The sequence below is a fragment of the Dryobates pubescens genome, chromosome 23 (genome assembly GCF_014839835.1).
Source record: "Dryobates pubescens isolate bDryPub1 chromosome 23, bDryPub1.pri, whole genome shotgun sequence".
Lineage (NCBI taxonomy): Eukaryota > Metazoa > Chordata > Aves > Piciformes > Picidae > Dryobates > Dryobates pubescens.
The window spans coordinates 8,614,883-8,640,903 of record NC_071634.1 but is presented as its reverse complement, the minus strand read 5'-3'; the positions used below and the strand labels follow the sequence as shown (position 1 = coordinate 8,640,903).

The following is a 26,021-nucleotide window of genomic DNA, read 5'->3' as shown; positions in this document are numbered from 1 at the left end:
TTCAGGGTTTGGAGAAGAGAAGGCTCAGCGGAGACTTTTGAGCAGCCTTCCAGTTCTTAAAGGGGGTCTGCAGGAAGGCTGGGGAGGGAAAGCTGGGGAGGGACTCTGTCAGGGAGTGTAGAGACAGGTCATGGCTTCAAACTGGAAGAAGCCCCATTTACATGAGAGATTAGGAAGAGATTCTTCCCCAGGAGGGTAGTGAGACACTGAAATAGCTCAGAGAAGCTGTGGAGGCTCCAAGCCCGTCAGTGTTCAAAGACAGGTTGGATGAGGCCTTGAGCAAGCTGGTCTGGTAGGAGGTGTCCCTGCCCGTGGCAGGGGGTTGGAACTAGATAATCTTGAAGGTCCCTTCCAACTCGACTCAATCTCTGAGTCTGTGATTTCACAATTCCATGATTAACCTGGAGAAGTCCAGGTGCTGATGACCCCAGGTCCTTGGGCTGAATAGCCAAGGTTTGTCCTGGTTTGTAGGCAAAGGCTGTCTTCTTGACAGGCAGAGAGGAGATGAGACATGGGAAGAGATGAGTAGGGGGGGGCAGGGAGGGGATCAGAACACTGTGGGGGAGAGGTGCAGAAACACGACCTTGAACTGATAGCATCCTCCGTGGAAGAAAAGAAAGAGCTGAGAACCAAACAGAGTGGGGAGCAGAGCCTGTGAGCACAGAGCAAGAAACTGGACGCAGAGAGCAGCTGAGGAAAGCCAGGAAGGGGATGAGATGAGGGAAGAAATGGGCTTTGTCCCTGCCCCGAGCGCTTCCCGGCGGGAGAAGGGGCTGGACCGGGAGCAGTGGGTGGTCGAGACGGACCGTCGGGGCGGTCAGGACACGCCATCTAGTGAGGTGCCACCAGGCAGCCCCAGCAGCAATCCGCCCTGGGCTGCTGCTGTAGGTTTGGATGCACTGGGGGCAGATGGTTTGGGGGGGCAGGGTTCTCTTTCACAGCTTGCTTGCCGGTGTTTTCCTGCGGTGGGAACCCTGGGGGGATGCTGGTCCCTGTGGCCAGACAAGAAAACTCACTCTCCCTCCAGACTTCTGCAAAAGGCAGGTGAGATGCAGCTGCTTTAGCTGCCACTGGGACAGTGCTTGGTAAAAGGAAATACAGAGAGAGGAGAAAGAAGATTTTCAAGACTTTACCCTGCTCCCTTCAAGTGCCCGAGGTTCACCAAAGGCTTCAGCAGAACTATCAAGCTCGGTGGTACAACATCCCAGAATCCCAGCGTGGTAGAGCTTGGAGAGGACCTCTAGAGGCGATCCAGTTCAACCCCCTCTGCTAAAGCAGCTCACCCGCAGCAGCTTGCCCAGGATCACAATGTCCAGGTGGGTTTGGAATCTCCAGAGGCAAAGACTACAACCTCTGTGGGCAGCCTGCTCCAGGGCTCCTGCACCCTCACAGCAAACCTTTTCCTTATGTTCAGATGGAATCTTCTGGGTTCCAATTTATGCCCCTAGAATCTGGTGCCTTCTAGTCTGGGGCAGGCTGCAGATGCCCAGGCTGTCTGTGCAATGGCTTAATTCCCACCTTAATTTGATAAGCCTCTTAGAACTTTTCAAGTTATCCTTTTGGTTGCCCACCTCTCAGCTGGCCTTCAGCTTCTTGCAGAAGCTCTCCTTGGGATGGGCTCTGAAGCTCTCGCTCAACCAAGGGTCTGCAAACCCTAAAGGAAAGGCTGAGGAAGGAACTGGGATGGTCCTGGGGCTGGAGCCGAGACAAAAGGAGGGGGAGGGAGAATCTGCAGCGGCTCGCAACACACACACGGGAGACCTGACATCTTGAACTGCTGCCTGCAGCATTTGCTGGGACATAAATCAGGCCAGGCACGGAGGGGTCTGCTCTGCCAACACCCATAAAGAGAAACACTAGAAGGAAAGAGGCAAAGCTGAATTAGATCCATCCCTTGCAGAGCAGAAATCCTTCACGCCACTCAGACGAGAGAAACTGATGTTGGAAAACCACAGCAGGTTTGGCCAAGGGTAAAATCTTACATGCTAATGAGCCCCCGAAGGATTCTGTCCTGTGAAGGATATTGAACTACTGAGAAAGATTTATTTCCAATAATACACAGAAATGGAAGTGAGCACAGAGCAGAGGGGGCTGGAAACAGGCTGCAGAGATCCTCCTGCTCGCTGCAGAGCTGGGGAAGAACAGCAGTGGGAGAAGTCAGCTTCCTTGGGCAGAGAAACTGCTTGGTGTGATCTGCCACTGCCTGCTGCAGCATGGAGAAGCCTCATCACTGCACAACACTGGCACCCAGTCAGAGTGCCAGGGTGGAAGGGACCCCAAGGCCCACCTGTTCCAACCTTCCTAGGTGAAGGTGTAGTTGCAGTGAGCTGGCCCAGCACCCTGCCAAGAGGAGTCATTAAACTGCCCAACGCAGGGGACTCCGCTGCTTCCCCTGGGAGCTGATTCCAGTGTCCAGCTGTTCTCATGGGGAAACATTTTCTTCTGGAGCCCAATGGGAATACCAGACCAGTGCAGTGGTGGAGTCCCCATCCCTGGAGGGGCTTCAAAGCTGTGGTGCTGAGGGACCTGGTTCAGTGGTGACCTGGCAGTGCTGTTAGCGGTTGGACTCCATGACCTGAAAGGTCTTTCCCAGCCAAAACAATTCTGTGATCTCTGTCTGGACTGGACCTCAACCTTTCTCTTAGCTCCTTCCAGTGAGAGTACACAGCTCTCCACCTGCACACTAAAAAGGATGGTTGAGCACAATTCACTGGACCAGCCAAGCACTCTCACACTTGCTCCAAGCATTAACACCCCTCCAGATCCCACACCACCCACCCTGGTTTGAAGATTTGTCCTTCACTTGCCGCCTTCTACCCAACACCACTTCACTGGTAACACTCAGCTCACCAGTACCCAGCTCTGTGCCTGGCATCTCCTCTGGACAGCACTAGTGAGGCCACACCTTGAGTCCTGTGTCCAGTTCTGGGCCCCTCAGTTCAAGAAGGACATTGAGACTCTTGAACCTGTCCAGAGAAGGGCAACGAGGCTGGGGAGAGGCCTTGAGCACAGCCCTGTGAGGAGAGGCTGAGGGAGCTGGGGTTGCTTAGCCTGCAGAAGAGGAGGCTCAGGAGAGACCTCATTGCTCTCTACAACTACCTACAGGGTGGTTGTAGCCAGGAGGGGGTTGGTCTCTTCTCCCAGGCAACCAGCACCAGAACAAGAGGACACAGTCTCAAGCTGCACCAGGGGAGGTTTACGCTCGAGGCAAGGAGAAAGTTCTTCCCAGAGAGAGTTGTTAGCCATTGGAATGTGCTGCCCAGGGAGGTGGTGGAGTCACCATCCCTGGAGGTGTTCAAGAGGGGATTGGACGTGGCACTTGGTGCCATGGTTTAGTAGTCATGAGGTGTTGGGTGCCAGGTTGGACTTGATGATCTTTGAGGTCTTTTCCACCCTTGGTGATTCTGTGAACCAACCCTTAAAGAATCACAACTAACAAGAGAACTGGCAGAGAGATGAGGTTTCAAAATGACATTTTTTATTAGGACTAAACAAAGGACACAAAGCTCCAATTAACTTAAAAATGTGATGCTGGGTGATGGCAAACACAGGACCAGGATGCTCAGAGCACAGACACAGGATTCTCAACTGAAATTTTACAACCTGGGCTGAAATTCTGCCAAGTGGGGGGAAAAAACAACAGCAAAACCTGGGATCCACACAAAGGAATTTTGCTTTTAATTAAATGTACCCAATCATTTGATAGCAATGATTGGAAAGTATTGAAGTGCATTCTGAAGTAGCTCAGGCTTCGAGGCTTAGCAAGGTTTGCAGGTAGAAAGTCACAAGGGTTTGGGAATTGTAGAAAAGATGTTCAACTTTTGCCCCCAGACCAAGCCCAAGCAGAAGGGACTCTCCTGCCAAGAGATGGTTCTCCACCTGCCTGCAAGCCCTCCTGACAAAGCACCTCTGGAATGAGCTGGTTCTTATTTGCAGGCAGCTTTGTTGTCAGTGACAGGAATCTCAGTAAAAGCAAGACATTTTTCTTCTGTGCTAAGAGGAAATGGAAGCAAGGTTTTCCCAATCAAACAGACCCTACAACCTGCTTCTTTTGAAGGGGGAAAAGAAACAGCATCCTGCTTTGCTCCTCTTCCCTGTTGACAAATGGATTTTGTTAAAAGCTTTTGACATTTTCCCCCTCCTGATCAGTTCAGAATCATCAGCCTGCTCTGATGGGAATCTACAACTCCACCTGCCCATGACCTGACTCTGAGCTTAGAGGCTTTGCCAGCGTAAGTCACCAGCTCACTAATGTCTCCTACACACTTTAAATTATTTAAACAAATATTTACATCTCCTGCTGCAATCCTCACTCAGGACCAAGTTCTGAGCAGTTACTGTACACTCCAAGCCATCTCCCCTCTCAGAGTCCTGCAGCTTCTGGGGTTTTTTGGTCAACACAAAAGACAGCAAAGTGTTATCTGAAGCCAGCCTCCAGTCAACTATTTGCTGGAGCTGCATCTATCACCTGGAGAGAGCTGCTCAAGAAGGTTCAAAAGCAAATGGGAATCACTGAGGGCTTCCAAAGCTTTTTAAGCTTGGAAAATAAGTGTTGAAGGTTCAGGTCCAACTGTCACGAGTTTGCCTGCTTTCAACAGCAGGAGAACTTTCCTTCCTCGCTGTGGTTGATGCTACATCCTCAGAACACTTTAGTGACATTTGTGACTGGTTTTCCATGGAATGCTTTGGGTTGGGAGGGACCTTCAAGATCATCCAGTTCCAACCCCCCTGCCCTGGGTAGGGACACCTTCCACTAGACCAGGTTGCTCAAGGCCTCATCCCACCTGGCCTTGAACACCTGCAGGGAGGGGGGAGTTGACAACCTCCCTGGGCAACCTGTCCAAGTGTGTCCCCACTGCAAAGACTTTCTTCCTCATCTCCAGGTCATGAAATGTTTCATGCCACCTGGTGCCATTTCACAACACTCCAAATTTCAAACAAATCCAACAGCCTAGAAAATGTTCAATAAAAGGTATCACAATCATTTACATCAGGACATTCTTCATTTAAATAAAAAACAGTAGGGAAGGAAAAAAACCCCCAAATCAGCTGCTTTAGCTCCCTCCTTGTTTAATCCCCAGGAAATTTCAGTGGAGAGAGACCACAGAAAAGGAACAGCAGCAAAGTTTAGGGTTTAGTTTGAGATGAGCCACAAGGAAGAAATTCTTCCCCACGAGAGTGGTGAGGCACTGGAAGAGGTTGCCCAGAGAAGCTGTGGAGGTTCCAAGCCTAGCAGTGTTCAAAGCCAGGTTGGATGGGGCCTTGTGGAAGCTGCTCTAGCAGGAGGTTTGGAACTAGATGGTCTCAAAGGTCCCTTCTAACCCCAACCATTCTAGGATTCCATGGCAATGTCTTAAAGTCTCCACTACTGCAAATCAGATCACTTTCTGTAAGGAGAGGTAAAAGCTCTGTAGAACTTCAATTAACAAATCTTTGAGAACAGCTTTTTCTGCTCCTTCCCTGGTTTAAACTTGCATGCCCTCAAGTGCAGACAGTTCTTGGGTTTTTCAGACTCCATGACAGGCAGCAGACAATTTCAGTAGCTTTCACGCAGCAGTGTCAAGTCTCTTTGCTCCTAACACCTTGGTTTTCAAGCTGAAGACCTGCAACTGCAAAAATTCAGTCTCCTTCAAAGCCCATTAGCTCTGAATCAGAAATTAAAAGCTGTGTTTTGGTGAAGTGAGTTTTACTCTGCAACTTCCACCTAAGGTTTGGGCTCAAAAAAAGCACCCAGTCAAGTCCTGCCCTCAAAAAGCTGCAAGGCGATTTCCATGCTAAGATGGCAAGTTAATCACAATTAGAGGAGGACAGGAAGGAAGAACTTGATCTGAAAGGTCTTTTTCCAACCCTCATGACTGGAGAGGGACTGCTTCCAAAGGCCTGTAGTGATGAGATGATTTGAAATTAGAGAGGAGCAGATTTAGATTGGACATCAGGAACAAGTTCTGCACCATGAGGGTGCTGGAACACTGCAACAGGCTGCCCAGGGAGGTAGTTGAGGCCTCATCCCTGGTGATATTCAAGGTCAGGCTCGACAAGGCTCTGAGCAACCTGATCTAGTGGAGGATGTCCCTGCTGACTGCAGGGGGGTTGGACTGGATGGCCTTTGGAGGTCCCTTCCAAGCCTAACCATGATGCTATGAACAGCTCCCTCTTCAGGGATATGCCAGCTCCATAGCTGGTACTGCTGGGCAATTCCAGCTGTGGCACAGCAGCTTCCCACCTCAGCTACAGGAGGAGCTGACTCAGGGTCAGCTGCTTTGTTTTATGCAAACTGGACAGAACAGGAACTGAACACTGGAACCAAACACTGACCCCTCCTCTGGAGCTCATGGTTCTGTACACCTTGCTTTTTAAACAACAACTAAGTACAATGGTCCATCAGGCAAGCCATGAGACTATCAAATTGTTGGGTGAGGGGTTGGTTTGGGGTTTTTTTTTTGTTCCACCAAGTTCAAATAAAAGCTTTTTGGTTGTTTGGGTTTTTTTTCCCTTTACAAATAATTTAACCAATCTAGACAAATACTGACCATGGAATTCTGCTGAAATATGCTTGGGAGTCAACATGCTCTACCAAAACAAGCAACTGTGACTAAAAGCATCAAGTACCGACTGCCCACCTCAGGATCACTGTGTACAGTGCCACTGTTTGTGCACAAAAGATCAAATCAAGAATGTTCAGTGATTTTAGGACACAGAAGGAAGATAAGAAGAGAAGCTCAAACCACAGCCCTGCTGGTTCAACTCACACTGTTGTGTGTTTCAGAGCAGATTTGAAGGAAGAGTGGAAAAACTCAAGACTACCAGGACTTATGGCACAGCTCAGAGTTGGTATTTTGGGTTTCAAACTGGAAACAAAAATTACTGCTAAGGACAGGTATTAATGGGTAAACCTTGACCTTTGAGGGTCTGGAGGACAGGTCTTGTGAGAAGCAGCTGAGGGAACTGGGGTTGTTCAGCCTAGAGGAGGCTCAGGGGAGACCTCATTGATCTCTACAACTCTCTGAAAGGAGGTTGCAGTGAGGTGGGGGTTGGTCTCTTCTCCCTAGTAACAAATGAAAGGACAAGAGGAAATGGCCTGGAGTTGCACCAGGGGAGGTTTAGGTTAGACATTAGAAGAAAATTCTTCCCTGAAAGGGTTCACAAAGACTGGAAACAGGCTGCCCAGGGAGGTGGTTGAATCCCCATCCCTGAAGGTGTTGGAAAGAGGCAGAAATTTGGTGCTTAGGCCCATGGTCTAGCACCAGCCTTGACAGAGTTAAAGAACGGTTGGACTGGATGATCTTAAAGGTCTTTTCCAACCCAAACCATTCTGTGATTCCATGGCCTACTGTCAGTGTTTGATCACACAGCTAAAGACAGTAACTACAAGCAATTACTGATGCAGTTGAAGCACTGGCACTACCCTTGGCACCACCAGCCATCACTCACTGACTGCACAGTGAGATCCAAGTATTGATGTCCTTTGACTACATCTCTTAGTGATTTTGAACCTGAGATGAAAACTGAGAGGTAAGAGAACTAGTTATGGGGGTGGAAATCATCATCAGATGGAAATCAACAAACATGTGAAGAAAACTCATTTGTAACAACTACATGGAAAGAGACCACAACTGACATTTCCCCTTTCTGCTATTGAGACAGACACTTCAAGTCCCTTTCCTGCCTGACACCACTTGAAAGGCTCCTGTGATTCCAATGCTTTCCTAACTCATGGAATTGTGAGTAAGAGCAACACCCTCTACTCCCTAGTCTTAAGAAATTTAAGGCACCCATAAGAAGCAAACTTCATGGGAAGTTTCCATTCTAGGGAAAAAAACACCATAAAGAATCCTCATGAATCTATAAAAGTGATTAGAATGCCACATTCTCTGTCAGTGAGGCAACAGCTTTGTGATCTTTAGCTCAAATAAACCTCAAAAAAGCTACTACTGAAGCCACATTATCTTCACTGAGAGCTTACAAAACATGTAATATTGAAGGGGAAGTTTGTACTCAATTCTGAAAAGCCTAAAAAAGTAAAGGTAGAAGCAGAGCAAGGTTGGGCCCCATGTAATGTTGAAAGAAAAATCAATGGGAAACACTTCTTTCCCCCACCCATGATAGCTACACTTAATTTATACAGCAAACTTACAAGTGTCATGGATCACTGTACCACAATGAGTGCAAATGGATGATTCTGTGGGCAGAAGCACCGCTAAAAGAAGCAGGGTTTGTTTTCATCCGTATGGAATGACAGCAAACCACTTCTCTGATGAGCAGAAATTTCATTCCATAAGTCAGAAAACATAGCTAGGATTTATTACTAGAATCAGCTGAAAACACTTCCCATAAATCATAAAGCTCAAGTCATATGTAGCCATTAGACACACAGAGAGATAGACAAGGTTTTGGTTACAGTTGGGATCAGCTTCAGATTCTGAAGCTTAATTCTTTGCTTCTGCAGCTTCTTTATCATGCTTTTCCTTTGCTTTCTCCTTCTCTTCCAGTTTTTCTTCTTTCTGAAGCAGTGCCATAATCTCAGCAACCTGACTGGTGCCAATATCAATATCTTCTTTGTCAATCAGTTCTACTACCTAAAGGAACACAAAAGGAAATGCAGAGCATTCAGTTTTTGCATGATGGAGACGTTTATGTGCTCGAGTCCAGCTCTGGAGCCTTCAGCACAGGAGAGACCTGGACCTGTTGGAGCAGAGCCAGAGGAAGGAAACAAAAATGATCTGAATGAGGAAGCCCTCTGCTGTGAGGCCAGGCTGGGAGAGGTGGGGTTGCTCAGCCTGGAGAAGGGAAGGCTCTTTGAAGGCCTTTCAGCGCTTAAAGGGGTTAATCAGAAAGCTGGGGACAGACTCCTTAGAAGGTTCTGTTGTGACAGGACAAAGGGTGATAGTTTGAAACTAAAAAGAGAGATTTTAACTGGAGAGGAGGAGGAAGAAGAAATTTTTTATAAGGAGGATGGGTGAGATCCTGGCCCAGTTTGCCCAGAGAGGTGGGAGATGCCCCAGCCCTGGCATCATCCCAGCTCAAGTTGTTTGGGGCTCTGAGCCACCTGCTCTAGTTGCAGATGTCCCTGCTCACCTGCTGGACTAGGTGACCTTTAAAGATCTCATCCAACCTAAAGTATTCTGTGACTTCATAACAAGGACAAGACAAAAAAAAAAGAAGAAGAAGAAAAAAAGGGAAAAAAAACCCCAAACCAACAGACTTCAGTTCTTTCCTGCTCAAGAAAAAAACCAGCATTTTGTCTTCAATGAAACAAATTCAAACCACAATCAGTGCCTCAAACATAGCCAGAGCATTTAAAACAAAAAACCCCAACTAAAATTTCTAGTAAATCTCTAGAACTTTTTGGCCTCAGCACACAAGGACTCACATTTTAAGGCCTTAGTAAAACCAGACCCATTTATTGTGCCTGTTCCAATGGAAAGCTCAGATTCAGCATCTGCTGACATAGCATTTAAGAGGGTATTTATTTTTCTGGGCTTCACTGTATCCAAAAGAACCCAGTGTACTAAACAGGCACAAAGTGACAGAGCCTGCAAGGTAGAGGGGGCTTAGATCTTTCAGAAAGCAAGCTGAAAAAATAATTTAGCAGGTGATTCCAAATTCCTTGATGCAGCTTTTTTGTGCAAGTGGAGTTCCTGGCACAGCTCCTCCAGTTCCTAGAATTATTCTGTGTTCCTTACAGAATGCAGAAGGACATTTTACCTGTTCTGCAACATGTCCAGCTGCTCTTTCAGAGCAGGGAAATAATCACCACTGGAATAACTTCAGGAGAGGGAAAAAAATTTGCTTCAAAAAGGTTTGATTCTGTCTTTTCTAGCTGCTCACAGTGTAAGAGTGACTTCTGTATGGAGGAGGAAAATTGTTTGCAAGGAAGCAAGTTTCAGGGCATCTCTAAATTGACCAAGTTAAAAAGAAAGAAGGGAATGAATTAGAAATGCAGGGAAAATTATAGAATCTTAGAATGGCTCAGGTTGCAAGGGATCTCAGAGATCATCTACTCCAAACTCCCCACCACAGGCAGGGACACCTCTCAACTAGGCTTAGCTGCTCAAGGCCTCATCCAGCATGGCCTTGAACAACCCCAGGGAGGAGGCATCCACAACCTCCCAGGGCAGCCTATTCTAGAGTCTCACCACCCTGAAGAACTTCTTCCTAAGATCCAGTCTAGCCCTGCTCTCCTTCAGCTTCAAACCATTGCCCCTTGTCCTGTCAAGCTGAAGTCGGAAGAGGAACAAATGTTTGAAGGCTGGTTAGCTTCATTTTCTTCAGCTGCTCCACAGACTTACCTTTACAACATTATCTATGTCAATTTTGCCATCCTTGTTTTCATCCAGGGCCTCTGCAATCCTGGTTAGCTTCTCCTCTGGAATCTTCTGGATTTGCTTCATGGCATTAATGAGCTCGGCGATGCTGATGAGATTCTCCCTGGAGGGGAAGTAAATTCTGTACATGGCAAGCAGTTACTCCAAAGGAGTACAGCTGACAAAAGGCATCACTGAAAGTCACTGCACTGCAGTTCATTTCTAACAATGCTCCTTAGTTACCACTCCAGAGTGGTTTGGCACTTCAACAGGTTGCCCAGAAAAGCTGTGGAGGCTCCAAGCCTGGCAGTGTTCAAAGGCAGGCTGGATGGGGCCTTGAGCAAGCTGCTCTAGCAGCAGGAGGTGTCCCTGTCCATGGCATGGGCATAGTGGGGAACTGGATGATCTTCAAGGTCCCTTCCAGCCCAAACCATTCTAGCATTCTATGGTTAGACCTGTTCTCCCATTTTGAACTGGAGCAGGGTAGATTTAGGTTGGACATCAGGAGGAAGTTCTCCACAATAAGAGTGGTGGAACACTGGAACAGGTTGCCCAGGGATGTGGTTGAGGCCCCATCCCTTGAGACATTCAAGACCAAACCTCACAGAATCATCAAGGTTGGAAGAGACCTCAAAGATCATCAAGTCCAACCTGTCACCACAGAGCTCATGACTAAACTTGATGTGGTCCTGGGCAACCTGACCTAGTTGGAGGTGTCTCTGCTGAGTGCAGGAGGGTTGGACAAGATGACCTTGGCATGACCCTTCAAACCTGATGCACTCTGTGTGGTTCTGATTCTCTCTGGAGACACACCAGACTTTATTGTCCTTCTCCCCTCACTACTGACAAACACCAAACATGGAACCTGCTCCACAAAATGTTGCACATCTTCTGTATCAAGGCAAACCCACTGCCTGAGGAGCAGGGCTACAGGCAGGATTTCACCTGCATCACTGTGAACAAGACAGTGAGCTATTAACTGACTCTGCCTTCCAGAACCCCCTCAGGACTAACACCTGGGGAATTGTATCTGCTTTTTGCCTTCCTCATTCCAACCATGTTTAACATACCTTAGAAGAGAGAAGCTCCACAGGACAGTTCTTAGAGTTTTGTTTTTAGAACACATCATCCTAACATTTCAATCACAGAACTGTTTCAGCTGGAAAAGCCCTCTCAGATCATCCAGGCCAACCATCAACCCAACACCACCACAGCCATTAAATCATGTCCCCACTTGCACACCTCCAGGGATGGTGGCTCCACCACCTCCCCAGGCAGCCTGTTCTGACATCAACTGATGTGCCAATTCTTTTTGAATCACCTTGCAGGGAAAAGTCAGGATGAAGATGAACAGTCAGACACACAGTCACTGTGTCACTTACCCAGCAGGAGGACTGGCCCCACTGTCCAGCTTCACATCCACTGTCTTTTGATTAGTCTCCAGTTCAGTAATAATTTTGTCTATCTGACCAATCATTCGGTTCACTCTCTTGGTCAGTCGCTTGCTTGCCTTTGACTCTTCCACTGCCTCTTCCTGGCCAGCTTTAGAGAGTTCTTTTATCTCTTGCAAATCCTGCAAGAAAGAGAGGGAAAAAAACCCTTTGTTGGGGTGAAGTCTTCACAAGCAGCACAACTGACTGACACTTTGAGACAGGAGCCATTTGTAAATGAAATGCAAAGAAAGGCAAACTGGAAGCAGAACGAGACAGTCTAACCCTTGCACCTCTGTCTGTCTTCAATCAGAGAACCAATAAGGTTGGAAAAGACCTCAAAGATCATCAAGTCCAACCTGGCACCCAGCACCTCATGACTACTAAATCATGGCACCAAGTGCCACATCCAATCCTCTCTTGAACACCTCCAGGGATGGTGACTCCACCCTGGGCAGCACATTCCAATGGCTAACAACTCTCTCTGGGAAGAACTTTCTCCTCACCTCCAGCCTAAACTTCCCCTGGCACAGCTTGAGACTGTATCCTCTTGTTCTGGTGCTGGTTGCCTGGGAGAAGAGACCAACCCCCACCTGGCTACAACCTCCCTTCAGGTAGTTGTAGAGAGCAATGAGGTCTCCCCTGAACCTCCTCTTCTCCAGGCTAAACAACCCCAGCTCCCTCAGCCTCTCCTCACTGGGCTGTGCTCAAGGCCTCTCCCCAGCCTCGTTGCCCTTCTCTGGACACGTTCAAGAGTCTCAGTGTCCTTCTTAAATTGAGGGGCCCAGAATTGGACACAGTGAAATCCTCCAGAGATGGTGACCATCAGAAGAGACCATCCCCAGGAAACTCTGTAACTTATAAACCATAGCTTTCTAATACATAAATGAACTTTCCAACCAATGAATTATAATTTATAGTATGCAATACTTCTGACTGCTACTTTGGATCAGCTGTCCTGGCTTTTGCCCCTCTGAGCTTTAGCAGCTGGCCAACTCAAAGAGCTTGAGTACTCTGGAGACACAACCATGGCTGGCCACAAAGTGTCTTCCCAGCTTTGTTCTCACCTGCAGCCTTGCCAAAGCCCCCAGCTTCCCTGAACAGAAAACTGATTCTACCCTAGCAAAACTAGGACAACTTCACGTGGAATCCTAGAAGGGTTTGGTTTGGAGGTCACCAGCAATACTGACATCTATGCTTGGTAAGAAAGAACTGCAGCATGCAGCAGTTACTCAGCACCTGTGGAGGAGTCACTGGGAGGGACAAGATGCCCATCTGATGGGAACTACTCCAATGATTTTATCTTGGCTTTAAACGTGTTCCACAAACAAGGCCCTGCATTGTCCCACACAAAGTTCATTCCCTCAGCTACCAGCTAACAGACACCCAAGCAAGACAATCTTTGAAGTTTTGGGTCATGTATGCTATAACCTGACAGGAACTGAATTAAAAATGTAAATTCCATGCCCCCCTCTTCACCTCATTGTACTCCTGGACATCACCCTTCAGTTCCTCCAGCTCCTCCTTTTCCTTTGTTAGTGCTTTCTTCTGCTCCTGCAGCTTGGTGCAAGCATCACTCAGCATGTCAATCTCCTCCTTGGTGATCTCCTCACCCTGTCACAGAAAACATTTACAAATCAGTGATTTTCCTCAAATATTTTGGCTCTTCCAACCAAACTGATTCTGTGCTTCTGTGATTGCAAGGAGAGTACAGAAAGAGACAGGCAAAACAGAAACACAGAGCAGGGGGGTGGTGACTCCAAAACAAAACCACCAAGTTCACAAAGCAGGCATCCAGCTTCTCCAACTCAGTATCACTGCACTGTTAATACCAAGGCATCAACCTCACTTCTGATTTTAATACAAGAGTTAACTTTGGTAAAAAGCAAACCCAAGCAGCACAGTTTGAGAATGAATTCCTCTGCCTCAAATAAAATCACACAGCTTCAAGAAGCTGGCAGCCTCACATTTTTCCTCTAAGAGGCAAGGATGCATTCCATGGGGTTTAAAACCTTTGGAAGCATCTTCTGGGGACAGGTCACACTGTAACTTAAGAAATACCACTCTAATTCTGCTTCTTGTTTTCCTTCATCAGTTGGGGCTGCTGAAGTTCTGCCTGTGGCCTGGAGTCTGCCTCCCTCTCATGGCCCTCCTGATGGCTGCACTGTCACAGCTGACTCATCACAGAGCACTGAGAGTCCAGTGTGGATTAGTTCCATTTGCTTACTACCATTAAAACCTCCTTGGCAGCATTCTAAAGTAAACAAGGTTAGAACAATAGCAAATAGATCAGGATGCTGCCCAGGGAAATGGAAAGCATTTTTCTACTTAAAATATTGTTGTGGATCAAGCCCAGCTGGTCACTTAGCACCACATGGCTGCTTGCTTGCTCCTCCCTGCCTGCTGCTGAGGTGGGGAGGAGAGGCAGGGAACAAAAGTGCAACTTGTGGGTTAAGAACAGTGTAATAATTGAAACAAAATAGTAATAACAACAATAATAAATAATAACAATAAAGAATAGCCAAAAATAAGAGTAATACTAAAAGTACCAAATAAATACTGAAAGTACCAAAGGACAGTAAGAAGAATATAATCTTCCAAAGAGGGGAAACCAGCAGCAGTGAAAATAGTAATGAAAAAGAAGATGATTAAAAGAGAGAGAAAAATAACAACAGTAGTAGTGAAGGCAATAAAAAGAGGAAGAAATCAAACCCAAGAATGAAAATTGCTGCTGCTTGTGCACCTCCTTACTGGCAGAGAATGGGGAGCTGAGAAATCCTGGACTCAGGATAAGCACCAACTAAAGCAGCAGTGTGTTATCAGCTCTGTTCTCAAGCTGAATCCAAAACACATCGCTCTGCCAGCTCCTAGGGAGAGAATTAACACTATCCCAGTCAAAACCAGGACAAACATTTCCAAATGATGCTGTTATTCTGCAGGTACACTGGGGCTGAGAGAAATGCTGACATCAAGCCTCATGCATTACCTTCAGACCTTCCAGTACTGGCGCTGTGTCCTTCAAGGTCTCCGAGTGCATCGCCAGCTCTGCCCTGGCCAGCTCTTGCTCAGTAGCCACAGCCATTGGGCTTTTCTTAACTTGCAGAGCAGCTGCTTCGAGATCTACTGCTGAATCCACCTCTTTCTACATGAGAAAAACCAAAGAAGTTTGAATTCAAACAAGGGTAACATTATCTGTGTTGGCATCAGTAAAGAATGACTTCTTAAAGCAGAACTAGCTGCTGAAGTAGGTGCAGACAGGAGAAGGCAATGTTGAAAGACTGCAGTCTAAAATGAGAGAATCCTAGAATGGTTTAGGTTGGAAGAGGCCTTCAAGATTACCTAGTTCCAAACCCCCTGCCATGGGCAGGGACAGCCTCCACTAGCCCAGCTTGTTCAAGGCCTCACCCACCCTGGTCTTCCAACACCTCCAGGAAGGGGGCAGCCACAACCTCCCTGGGCAACCTGTTTCAGCATCTCACTGCCCCCCACTGTCAAGAAGTTCTTTCTCATATCCAGCCTCAATCTACATCATTGACATCTGTTTCTCAGTGGCTGAGAGCAGAACTTACCATTGCTGCAACCTGAAGGGTTTCTTTGGCTTTCTCTGCAGCTTCAGACAATCTTTCCATCTCTTTCTCTTCATTTTCTTTCCTGATGGCTTCCTCTTCTTGAAGCGTCGCTTCCAGCCGTGCTTTGTTATCCACTTTTTCCCCTTCAACTTCTGCCACTTTGACTTGAGCCTCTTTGGCCTAAAAATAATGTTAAGAAGCCAATAAATTCTCTGTGTTTGCATGGCTTGCTGTCTTCATAAAGCAAGTAGTGCACATATCCTTCTTGAGACAGGTGCTACAGGTGTGCTAGTGGACACAACCCCCCCTACCAGTGACCCTGCATTTGTGCTTCTCAAAGGTGATTCTCTCTCTTTGAACACAACTGAAATTCCACCCTGAAATCCTACATTTCTTCATTATTTCTCTTTAAGACAACCACTCATTTACTCAGATCTCCTCTTTCTCTCCCCAACATTAACATTTTCATCCATTAATGTCTTTGTATAGCCTGAGCATAGAGAATTTTTCATGTCAGTACAAAATTCATTCTGTGTCTTCTTATGCTACCACTGTCTGCTGGCATGCAAGGAAATGGTGCTTTGTATTTGCTTTATTTTCAGCTCCCTCCTCATATAACCCACTTCTGTGCTTGAAGGTCACTCAAATCTACCCATGGTTTAGCTGCCCAAGGAAAAGAAAGGAGCCAAGAACATCTGCTTCTCTGAATGGACTTTGAGTGATGATGCTGAAAGTTACAGACCCTGCCCATCAATACTCACAGCACTCTCTGGTAGGGTCTGAAGTGTTGTTTTGAGCTGATCAGCTGGAGAAAGGGTATCTGGCAGATACATGGCTCTGGATAAAATAAGCAATGATGTTGGGATTTCCTGGTTCAGGTGCAGATCTAACCACTAGAAATGAAACACAAAACAAGTCTTCAACTTGTGCACTATTTTCACCTTTAACAGATCAAGCCAAGCCTAGACAAAAGAGTAAATAAGGGATGAGGGGATCAAGTAAGTTTGCAGATGATAGGAGGCTGGGAGGGAGTGTTGATCTACTAGAGGCTAGGAAGGCTCTGCAGAGGAACCTGGTCAGGCTGGATTGATGCACCAAGGCAAACTGTGTGAGGTTCAACAAAGCCAAGTGCTGAGTCCTGCACTTGAGTCACAACACCACCATGAAGGCTCCAGGCTTGGGGCAGTGGCCTAGCAGAGGAAGACCTGGGGGTGTTGGTTGACACCAGCTGAAGATGAGCCAGTGTGTGGCCAAGAAGGCCAACAGCATCCTGGCCTGGATCAGCAATAGTGTGGCCACCAGGACCAGGGCAGGGATTGTCCCCCTAGACTCAGTACTGGTGAGGCCACAGTTTGAGTGCTGGGATCAGCTTTGGGCCCCTCCCTCCAGGAAGGACACTTAAGTGCTGGAGTGGGTCCAGAGAAGGGCAACAAAGCCAGTGAGGGGTCTGGAGAACAGGTCTTGTGAGGGACATGGGGTGGTTCAGCCCAGAGATAAGGAGGCTGAGGGGAGACTTCTGCTTCTCTACAACTTCCTGAAAGGAGGTTGGTCTCTTCTTTCTAGTAACAAGTGAAAGGGATGAGAGGAAACAGCCTCAGGCTGTGCCAGAGGAGGTTTAGGTTGGACACCAGGAAGCCCTGAAACAGGCTTCGCAGGGATGTGGTGGAGACTCCATCCCTGGAAGTATTTCAAAGTGGTGCTGGTTTAACACCAGACTTGGTAGTGTTGGGTTAATGGTTGATGATCTTGAAGGTCTTTTCCAACCTCTGAGAGTCCATGAATTGCAAGCAGATATGTTTAAGTCTAAGCATCTAATTGGCATCATCAAAACATCACAGCCCAGCTGAAAGGCAGAAACCTACTGGTGCTATGAATTTACACAGCACATGTGACAACAGCTCATTAAGGAGAAGGACTATTTTAGCCAAGCCTTTAATGAGAATGGAAGCAAAATGACTTCTCAGAATCCTCACAAGCTAGGAAGTGAAGCTAGAAAGTGAAGTGGGCTCTGGGAGTTCAGCCTGGCAGCAGCATACCTGTTTGAGCTGCTCCTTGAGACGCTCCTCTGTCACACCAAGAGCTCTCATTCCTCGGGCACGACAGGCTGCCTGCAGTTCTTTCACGGTCAGGGTGTCCACTCCTTCTTCAGCAATCATCTGCACAAAGCATAGAACAAACTTCAGCATCCAACATCCCAAAGCTGAAGGCTCATCACCAACACACCCCCAGACATTGCTGTTTTCCCAACGGCCACTAGAGGCTGCTGGGAGAACACAAAACAGTCTCCACTTGCCGAACAGTGAATCACAGAAGGGCAGGAGTGGGAAGGGACCTCCAGAGATCATCGAATCCAACCACCCTGCCAGAGCAGGGTCACCTAGGGTAGGTCACATAGGAACACATCCAGATGGGTCTTGAAAGTCTCCAGAGGAGAAGACTCCACAATCTCTCTGGGCAGCCTGCTCCAGGGCTCCAGCACCCTCACAGCAAAGGCGTTTTTCCTCATGTTGAAGTGTCCACTCAGTTTGTGTCCACTGCCCCCTGTCCTATCACAGGACAACACTGAAAAGAGCCCAGCCCCATCCTCTTGCCCCCTGCAACTTAGCTCTTGACGCCAGGCCTCTCAGCCTTTCCTTATCATACAGATGTTCCAGTCCCTTCATCATCCTCGTACCCTCCGTTGGGCTCACGCCAGTATATCCCTCTCCCTCTTGAACTGGCATGTCCAGAAGTGGACACAATACTCCAGATGAGGCCTCACCAGGGCATAGTAGAGTGGGAGAAAAACTTCCCCTGACCTGCTGCCCTGACCCTTCTCAATGCAGCCCAGAATACCATTGTCCTTCTTGGTCATGGGGGCACATTGCTGTCCTGTGGATAAGTTATTGTCCACCAGGACTGCAAGGTCCTTCTCCATGGAGCTGCTTTCCAGCAGGTGAACCCCATATCTGTACTGGTGCAGGGGGTTCTTCCCCCCAGGTGCAGAACTCTACACTCAGTGCAATGTTACACTGATGATAATGTCAGTCTCTCTCTAGCTAATATTTCTACCCGCTCCCTGCCAAGTGACAGTTCCATAGCAGTGCTGCACATCATCACTTCCACTGCAGTTAAGGGTGGACAGAAAAAGGGTAAGCTTTCTCTTTACAAATAAGGACCTTTCTGATCTGAAGCCTTTTCATTCCAAGCTAGCTCCAAGAGAAGTCACACATCCATCCACACACACATACTCATTCATGAGTGCCCACCAGAATGACTCACCTTGTCGTCTGCTTTTATGCTTCTCAACCTCATGGTCAGCTGGAAGCGGAGAAAGTTGTTTGTCCCAATTGACTGGAGCTCCAACAGTTTACAAAGTGCCACCAGCTGAGGTCTGGTTAGGTTGTCCAGAGTCAGCTCATCTTCAAAGAGTTTAGAGAACCTCAGGATCTCCTCATTACTGGGTCGTTCACCGGTCTCCCTGATCTGGAAGAAGAAAACAGAGGCACACAAAGACTGTCAAAGCAGATGATGTGGTTGAGCATTATCTGGAATGACATTCCCATCTGTCAAGCTCTTTGCATCAATTTTGGGATAGGAAACAGGGCACAAGGAAGACATGAAGGAAATGTTAATGAAACCAAACAACTCATTTGGTCTAACAGGCAAACTTCTCGATGGCGCTGGTGACTCCAACAACACTGCGTAACACAGAATCAGAAGGTCTGGTTGGAAGGGACCTCCAAAGGTCATCTAGTCCAAGCCCCCTGCACTCAGCAGGGACATCCTCCACTAGATCAGGTTGTTCAGAGCCTTGTCAAGCCTGACCTTGAAGATCTCCAAAGATGGGGCCTCAAAACCAGCTCCCTGAGCAACCTGTTGCAGTGTTCCACCACCCTCACAGCGCAGAACTTGTTCCTAACATGCAGTCTAAATATACTCATCCAAACCCAACCTCAGGGGCACTTGCCCACTAATGAGCAGGCACTGCCACCAGATACCTCAAACAGAATATTATCTGAGCAAATAAATAGTTGCTAGAGAAATCCCACTGTCAAGTATCCTTCCTGGTGCTAACCTTACTGAACAAAAAAAGCACATTAAAAGCATCACCCTGTGAAGATAAAGCGAGAAGTCCACCTGATGGCCAAGACTTTGCAGTGCTAGTGTCCCTGTGAACAGGGATGTGGACACTCACCTACCTACATTCTCCCCACAGTCACATTTGTTCCAATACTGCTTTGCTTCCAGTTCCTAGCTGTTCTGCATCACCTCAATGCAAATGCACTTGGAAGTTACTGCAAAGTATAAATCACTTATTGGGGAGATCACAGAATCCAAAACCTACACAGCTCAACAATGAAGTCCTTCCAGTCATAGAATCAGAGAATCAATAAGGTTGGAAAAGACCTCAAAGATCATCAAGTCCAACCTGTCACCCAACACCTCATAACTACTAAACCATGGCTTCAAGTGCCATATCCAATCCCTTTTTGAACACCTCCATGGAGCTGTCCACCACCTCCCTGGGCAGCACATTCCAATGGCTAACAACTCTCTCTGTGAACAACTTTCTCCTCACCTCCAGCCTAAACTTCCCCTGGCACAGAGTCTGTGTCCTCTTGTTCTGGTAGTGGTTGCCTGAGAGAAGACACCAACCTCCACCTGGCTACAACCTCCCTTCAGGTAGTTGTAGAGAGCAATAAGGTCTCCCCTGAGCCTCCTCTTCTCCAGACTAAACAACCCCAGCTCCCTCAGCCTCTCCTCACAGGGCTGTGCTCGGGGCCTCTCCCCAGCCTCGTTGCCCTTCTCTGGACACCTTCAAGAGTCTCAATGTCCTTCTTAAATTGTCACTTAACACCTTCAGGCTACAGTAAGAAGGATTGTCAGAAGTGGTTTTTACTTTCTACCTTTCTCTAAAGAAAGGTAAGTGACATAAACCACAGTTATTAAAAAGTCTCATTTCTTCTGCCTGTTTTACTTGCCAGCTCAAATCTTGTAGTGAACATCTATGAAGTACAGGAAAAGTCAAAAATGCAGAAGACAAGATGGTCTGGAGTCCATTCACCTCCAAGATACTTGTGGAACAAAGTAACCAACTTGGAGAAAGAGAGGTCAAAGGCCTTGTTCCACTTCACCAGCTCCTTCACTGCAGGAGCCAAAAATGGATCTTTTAAACTGCAGAAAGTATTTCCTTCCTTGTTTGCAGCTGAATCTTGGCAGAGTCAGGCATGTGTTTGGGAGTGCAAACTGGAGCTTTCTAGAACTGCAGCAGCTACAAAGCAACACAGCTAAAGCCTGGAACACAGATACATATAGAATGGGCTGGGCTGGAAGGGACCTTCAAGATTATCTAGCTCAAACTCCCCTGCCATGGGCAGGCACACCTTCCACTAGCCCAGCTTGCTCAAGGCTTCATCCAACCTGGCCTGGAATACTTCCAGAGATGGGACATCCACAACCTGCCTGGGCAACCTGTCCCAGTGTCTCACCACCCTCACTGGAAACAATTTCTTCCTTATGTCCAGTCTAAATCTCCCCTCTTCCAGCTTCAATCCATCTTCTCTCATCCTCTTACTACAAGCCCTTGTGAAAAGCCCCTCTCCAGCTCTCTTGTAACCCCCTTCAGGTACTGGAATGCTGCTTTAAGGTCTCCCTGGAGCCTTCTCTTCTCTGGGCTGAACAGCCCCCACTCTCCCAGCCCTGTCTGACTCCAGAGCCACTCCAGAAAGCAGCCATGAAGATGATCAGAAGGCTGGAGAACCAACATACCAAGCCTCAAAGAAGTGGTTCTTGCAGAAGCAGCTCTAAGAGAATAGCAAAAAAAGGTGTGAAACATGAAAGCTTTGACATGTCTTGCTCTGACATTTATTATCTAAGTGAAATGAGATCAATGAGAGGAATACTTCACTGTAGAAAGCACACCCACACATAAGAAACACAGGCCTTGAAGCTTCTTTTGAGTCATCAGAGGAACTTGGGACTTCCTCCAGCACCTGTGCAGTGATAGGGCACCAATTTCCACAGAAAGCAACTGCCAAGTGTAAGTTCTCAGAAGCAGTTCTTTCAGCACAAAATGAGAAGTTCCAAACCTGAAGCACTGCAGTGGCCTGCTCCCAGGGGCTGCAGCTTGACTGCTTCAGCTACCAACCACTCTGACTAACCAGTTACCACCATCTACAGGTGAGCCACACTGATAAGGGTACAGAAGCTTCACAGTACAAGGACTCTGCAAGCAGGTATCAACTGGTAAAGCTCACCAGTATCATTATTTGAGGTCACGTACACAGCACCATCACAGAATACCTTTGGTTGGAAGAGACTTTCAAGATGACCCAGTCCAACCCAAAAAAGAAATCCCCAAATGCCCCAAATCTTCCAAAACCCCCAAATCCCCTCCCCTCCCCCAAAAAGAAATCCCTCAAACCCAACCACATTCTGCTTCTCAGATCCAGAGAATCAAGGGACCTGATGATTCCCACAGTCCAAAAGGCAAATCCACCTTCTCATGTTGTTTACCTTTTGAAAGAACATTGAGAAGTCTTTTGTAGCATTTCCTTTGGCTGCTTTGTTTTTCAAGGCCATCTCCTCGATGGTGTCTTGAAGGAATTTGGCCAGTTCAAGCTTTACTCTCAATTCTTTCTTCAATCTCTCTTCCTGTCAAAAGAAACATCTGAGTGCAGAAGTTCCTGCCAGAAAGATGCACACTAAAAACCTCCTCTTCTGCCTTCAGACAAATCACAGAGAGTCACAGAACTGTTTTGGTTGGAAAAGACCTCTAAGAGGAAGTACAACCATCAACCTAACACCACCACCACCACTAAACTGTGTCCAGGGAGGTGGCAGTCTCACCATCCCTAGAGGTGTTCAACTGGTGAGTGGACCTGGTGCACAGGGACATGGTTTAGTGATGACCATGCAGTGCTGAGTCAAGGGTTGCACTGGATGATGCTGAAGTTCTCTTTTAACCAAAGATTCACAGAATTGCTTGGGTTGGAAGGGACCTTCAAGATCATCCAGTTCCAGCCCACTGTCATGGGCAGGGACACTTTCCACTAGGCCCAGCTTCCTCAAGGCTTCATCCAACCTGGCCTGGAATACTTCCAGAGATGGGACATCCACAACCTGCCTGGGCAACCTGTCCCAGTGTCTCACCACCCTCACTGGAAACAATTTCTTCCTTATGTCCAGTCTAAATCTCCCCTCTTCCAGCTTCAATCCATCTTCTCTCATCCTCTTACTACAAGCCCTTGTGAAAAGCCCCTCTCCAGCTCTCTTGTAACCCCCTTCAGGTACTGGAAGGCTGTCTTAAAGTCTCCCTGGAGCCTTCTCTTCTCCAGGCTGAACAGTCCCAACTCTTCCAGCCCATCCCTATAGGAGAGGTGCTCCAGAGCCCTTTGATCTTCCTCATAGCCCTCTTCTAGACCCACTCCAGCAACTCCATGTCCCTCTTATGCTAGGGGCACCAGAACTGTACGCAGTGCTGCAGGTGGAGTTGGCTCAGTATTAATACTCCAGGTGGGGGGGTGGGCTCAGTACTAAATACTCCAGGTGGGGGGGGTGGGCTCAGTACTAAATACTCCAGGTGGATCTGTGATTCTGTGTCTCATAATTAAATCTTAACAATGAGACCATCAAAACCACAAAGAAAACCAAAGCATTACCCAAACACAGGAAGAAAAAATGATCTGGGTTCCCCTCTCCCCCGACAGATTGTGAGCTGATAAATTCAGACCTGCTTACCTTTTTAGACTTTGTCTCAAATGTAGAGGGAAGCATATTAGGGAACAACTTCAGAGCTACTGGAAGCAAAAATTCCATAAAAGGGACAACAAGGAAAACCAGGAAAGGGACCAGGCGGAAAAGGTCGGCACATATCCGGAGGAACTGGAAGGGAGAAAGAGGAAATGAGCCGAGGAGAACAACTTCAAGCACTCAGTTTCAAACCACTTTGTATCACCATTACCACTTAAACTCACATGTATTTCTTTTTTTACCCAGCAATGAAATGTAAACCAACACAGCAAAATGCTGTGACCAAGGGAGCTTGTAGGGTCTGCAGGCTGCTACACAGCAGAGTGCCACAGTTTCGGCACCTTCCAGCACTCCAGAAAGCATTTCCAAGGCCTGGCTGTGTCTCAATAGGATTATTGAACAAGTATCTCATTTAAACCTCTTAAAAGCACCTGAAAACAGGAGGTGGTCATTTGTTGTCCCTAAAGCTGCTTAACTCCTTTTGTTCATCTTTATTTGTGCTCCACCACTTCTTACATGCATGAGCTACTATGGACTAAGTAATCAAGAAGAAAATGAAAGCTGCCTCCCCCTCTGCCTCCTAACAGTTGCAATGGACTTTGAAATCCAGGGTAATGAGCCCAGCTTGCTGGATTCCCTTTGTTCACTCACTGCTTTTCCTGAGCAGCAGTCTTCTGAGGCAGCTACAAGCCTGAGCTACTGAATTCTCAACTGCAAAAACCCCCCACATCAATATTGCCCTTGGGGTCTCTCTACACCCACCAATTACAGAATCCTGCAAGGGTTTGGCTTGGAAAGGACCTTCAACATTCACAAACTGCATTGGGTTAGAGGGACCCTCAAAGGTCATCTAGATCTTCCTCCTGCCATGGAGGAGGACACCTCCTACTAGAGCAGCTTGCTCAAGGCCTCATCCAACCTGCCTTTGAACACTGCCAGGCATGGAACCTCCACAGCTTCTCTAGGCAACCTGTTCCAGTGCCTCACCACCCTCCTGGCAAAGAATTTCTTCTGAATGTCTTATCTCAATCCAGCTTCTTCCAGTTTGAAGCCATCACACCTCAGCCTGTCACTCCATGCCTTTGTACAAAGTCCCTCTCCAGCTCTCCTGTAGCCCCCTTCAAATCCTGGAAGGCTGCTCTAAGGTCTCCCCAGAGCCTTCTCTTCTCCAGGCTGAACAACCCTAACTCTCTCAGCCTATCTTCACAGCAGAGGTGCTCCAGCCCTCTGACCATCTTTGTAGCTTCCTCTGGACCCACTCTCATAGTTCACATCCTTCTAGTGCTGGGGGGCCCCAGATCTGGACAAATTAGGCAGCAAAATCTCTAACCAAATATTTCAGCACCTGTTGGAAGTTGAACAAGTCGGTTTATACCAGCAAGTGCAGATCTTAGTTGATTCCACCTCATTTTACACAGCAAATAATCATTTCTGGGGAATTAAGTCAGCTGCTGAACCAGAGAGGGAGGACTAGATGTAGAGCATGGTCCTCTACTGCCACCTCAATATCATGATTTGATAAACACTGGCAAAAAACCTGGCAACAGAAATGTTCTAACAGAAACAAACACATCCCCTTCCCATAGCTCAGACCAGCCCAGGGGAACACCAGCAACAACCAGTATGGATTGCACATCCCCAGGGCTGTTTTGCTGGGATACAAACCCAGTAAAACTTCAACCATGACTTTCTTAGCCTAAAAGCAGCCCAGTTCCTCAATGCTGTCTGAGGAATGCACAAAATCCACAGAGCCAAAGCTCAACATTTTTCTTTGTGTATAGAAGAAAATTCAGTTTCCCTGAAGGGCTGCTTTGGTGCATTGTTTCCAGACCCAAAGATTTTTTTTTTCCATTCATTCCAACAACTGAAGAAAAAAAAATGGCTGCAGAGGCATTCAAAGGGATGTAGAAAAGGCTGGAAGAAAATTTCAAGCCAGAGGAACATTCTCCCTGAGAAAAGCCTCTCCGACGTCTGCAGAGTGCTGTAAGGTTCCTATTTCTCAGCAGGAGTTGTTTGCAGAGGGCAGGTGCAAGCAAAATGCAGACCTAAAGAGTACTTTTACAACAGGACTCAGCTAACCTGAGACAAGGTATTGGAAGTGCTGAAGGTGCACCAGCATGTGGTGTAGAATGTTCAATATGCACCAGCAACCACAACGTGAAGACGCAGCGTGGAGCCGCCAAAAGCTAACCCAGAAACACAGAGGGTCAATGCACACCAAGAGGAGCAGGGGGAACCCAAAAGTTGGCACATTTCAGCTCAACACTGGCCTTTCTCACAGCAGCACTGTCCTGAAGAGGGTTACAGACACCATGACACTTCTAAACCTTATTTTAGGTTTGTTTCATAGACTGAGAATCATTTTGGTTGGCAAAGCCCTGTAAGATCATCGAGTCCGACCATTCCCTAACTCTACCAAGGCTGGTGCTAAAGCCTCAGCATCACAGCTCTACCTCTTTCTCTATCTCCAGGAAGGGGGACACAATCAGCTCCCTGGGCAGCCTGTTCCAGCCTTTGGAAACCCTTTCAGGGAAGATGTTTCTGCTAATGTCCAACCTAAATCTGTCCTGGGGCAACTTGAGGCCATTTCCTCTAATCCTCTCCCTTGTTAATAGAGAGAAGAGACCAACCCCCACCAGGCTCCAACTAAAACAATCAGTTCTTAACAGCCTGGATCATATTTGGCATGTTTTCACCTTCTCCTGCCTCCTCTCCCAAGTGCAGGTATGTGATCCAGATGACTCTAAACCATACCAGTAGCTGCAGAAGCACCATTTTGCAGGTACCTTTTGGTTTCCATAAGCAGCAGCTCCCCAGCAGCAGCCAGGCTGCAATAGCTTGCTGATGTGGTTAGATTGCTTGGCTATCTTTCCATTATTGCCTCCAAAGAGGAAGGAAAGGGCAAACAGAAAGAACTCATTTGTCACTCTTGGGGAAGATGAGGTTTCTCTCTGTCAGTTCATGTGCAGTTTCAGACATTTAAA

The 26,021-nt window shown here is 47.4% G+C and overlaps 1 protein-coding gene across 1 annotated transcript in view; it reads right to left on the bottom strand.

The window, feature by feature from the left end:
• Nucleotides 1-5,790: 5,790 nt before the first annotated feature.
• The window catches only part of LETM1 (leucine zipper and EF-hand containing transmembrane protein 1), a 31,098-nt gene continuing 10,867 nt past the window's right edge, over nucleotides 5,791-26,021 (bottom strand). Inside the window, exons 4-14 of the mRNA XM_054172397.1 lie at nucleotides 23,026-23,169; nucleotides 21,802-21,939; nucleotides 18,565-18,768; nucleotides 17,340-17,459; nucleotides 16,065-16,196; nucleotides 15,304-15,483; nucleotides 14,721-14,876; nucleotides 13,214-13,348; nucleotides 11,687-11,877; nucleotides 10,290-10,428; nucleotides 5,791-8,576 (exon numbers count right to left, since the gene is read on the bottom strand). Coding sequence (XP_054028372.1) covers nucleotides 8,427-8,576; nucleotides 10,290-10,428; nucleotides 11,687-11,877; nucleotides 13,214-13,348; nucleotides 14,721-14,876; nucleotides 15,304-15,483; nucleotides 16,065-16,196; nucleotides 17,340-17,459; nucleotides 18,565-18,768; nucleotides 21,802-21,939; nucleotides 23,026-23,169 — 1,689 coding nt within the window. The 3' untranslated portion in view covers nucleotides 5,791-8,426. The remainder of the gene's footprint in view (nucleotides 8,577-10,289; nucleotides 10,429-11,686; nucleotides 11,878-13,213; nucleotides 13,349-14,720; nucleotides 14,877-15,303; nucleotides 15,484-16,064; nucleotides 16,197-17,339; nucleotides 17,460-18,564; nucleotides 18,769-21,801; nucleotides 21,940-23,025; nucleotides 23,170-26,021) is intronic.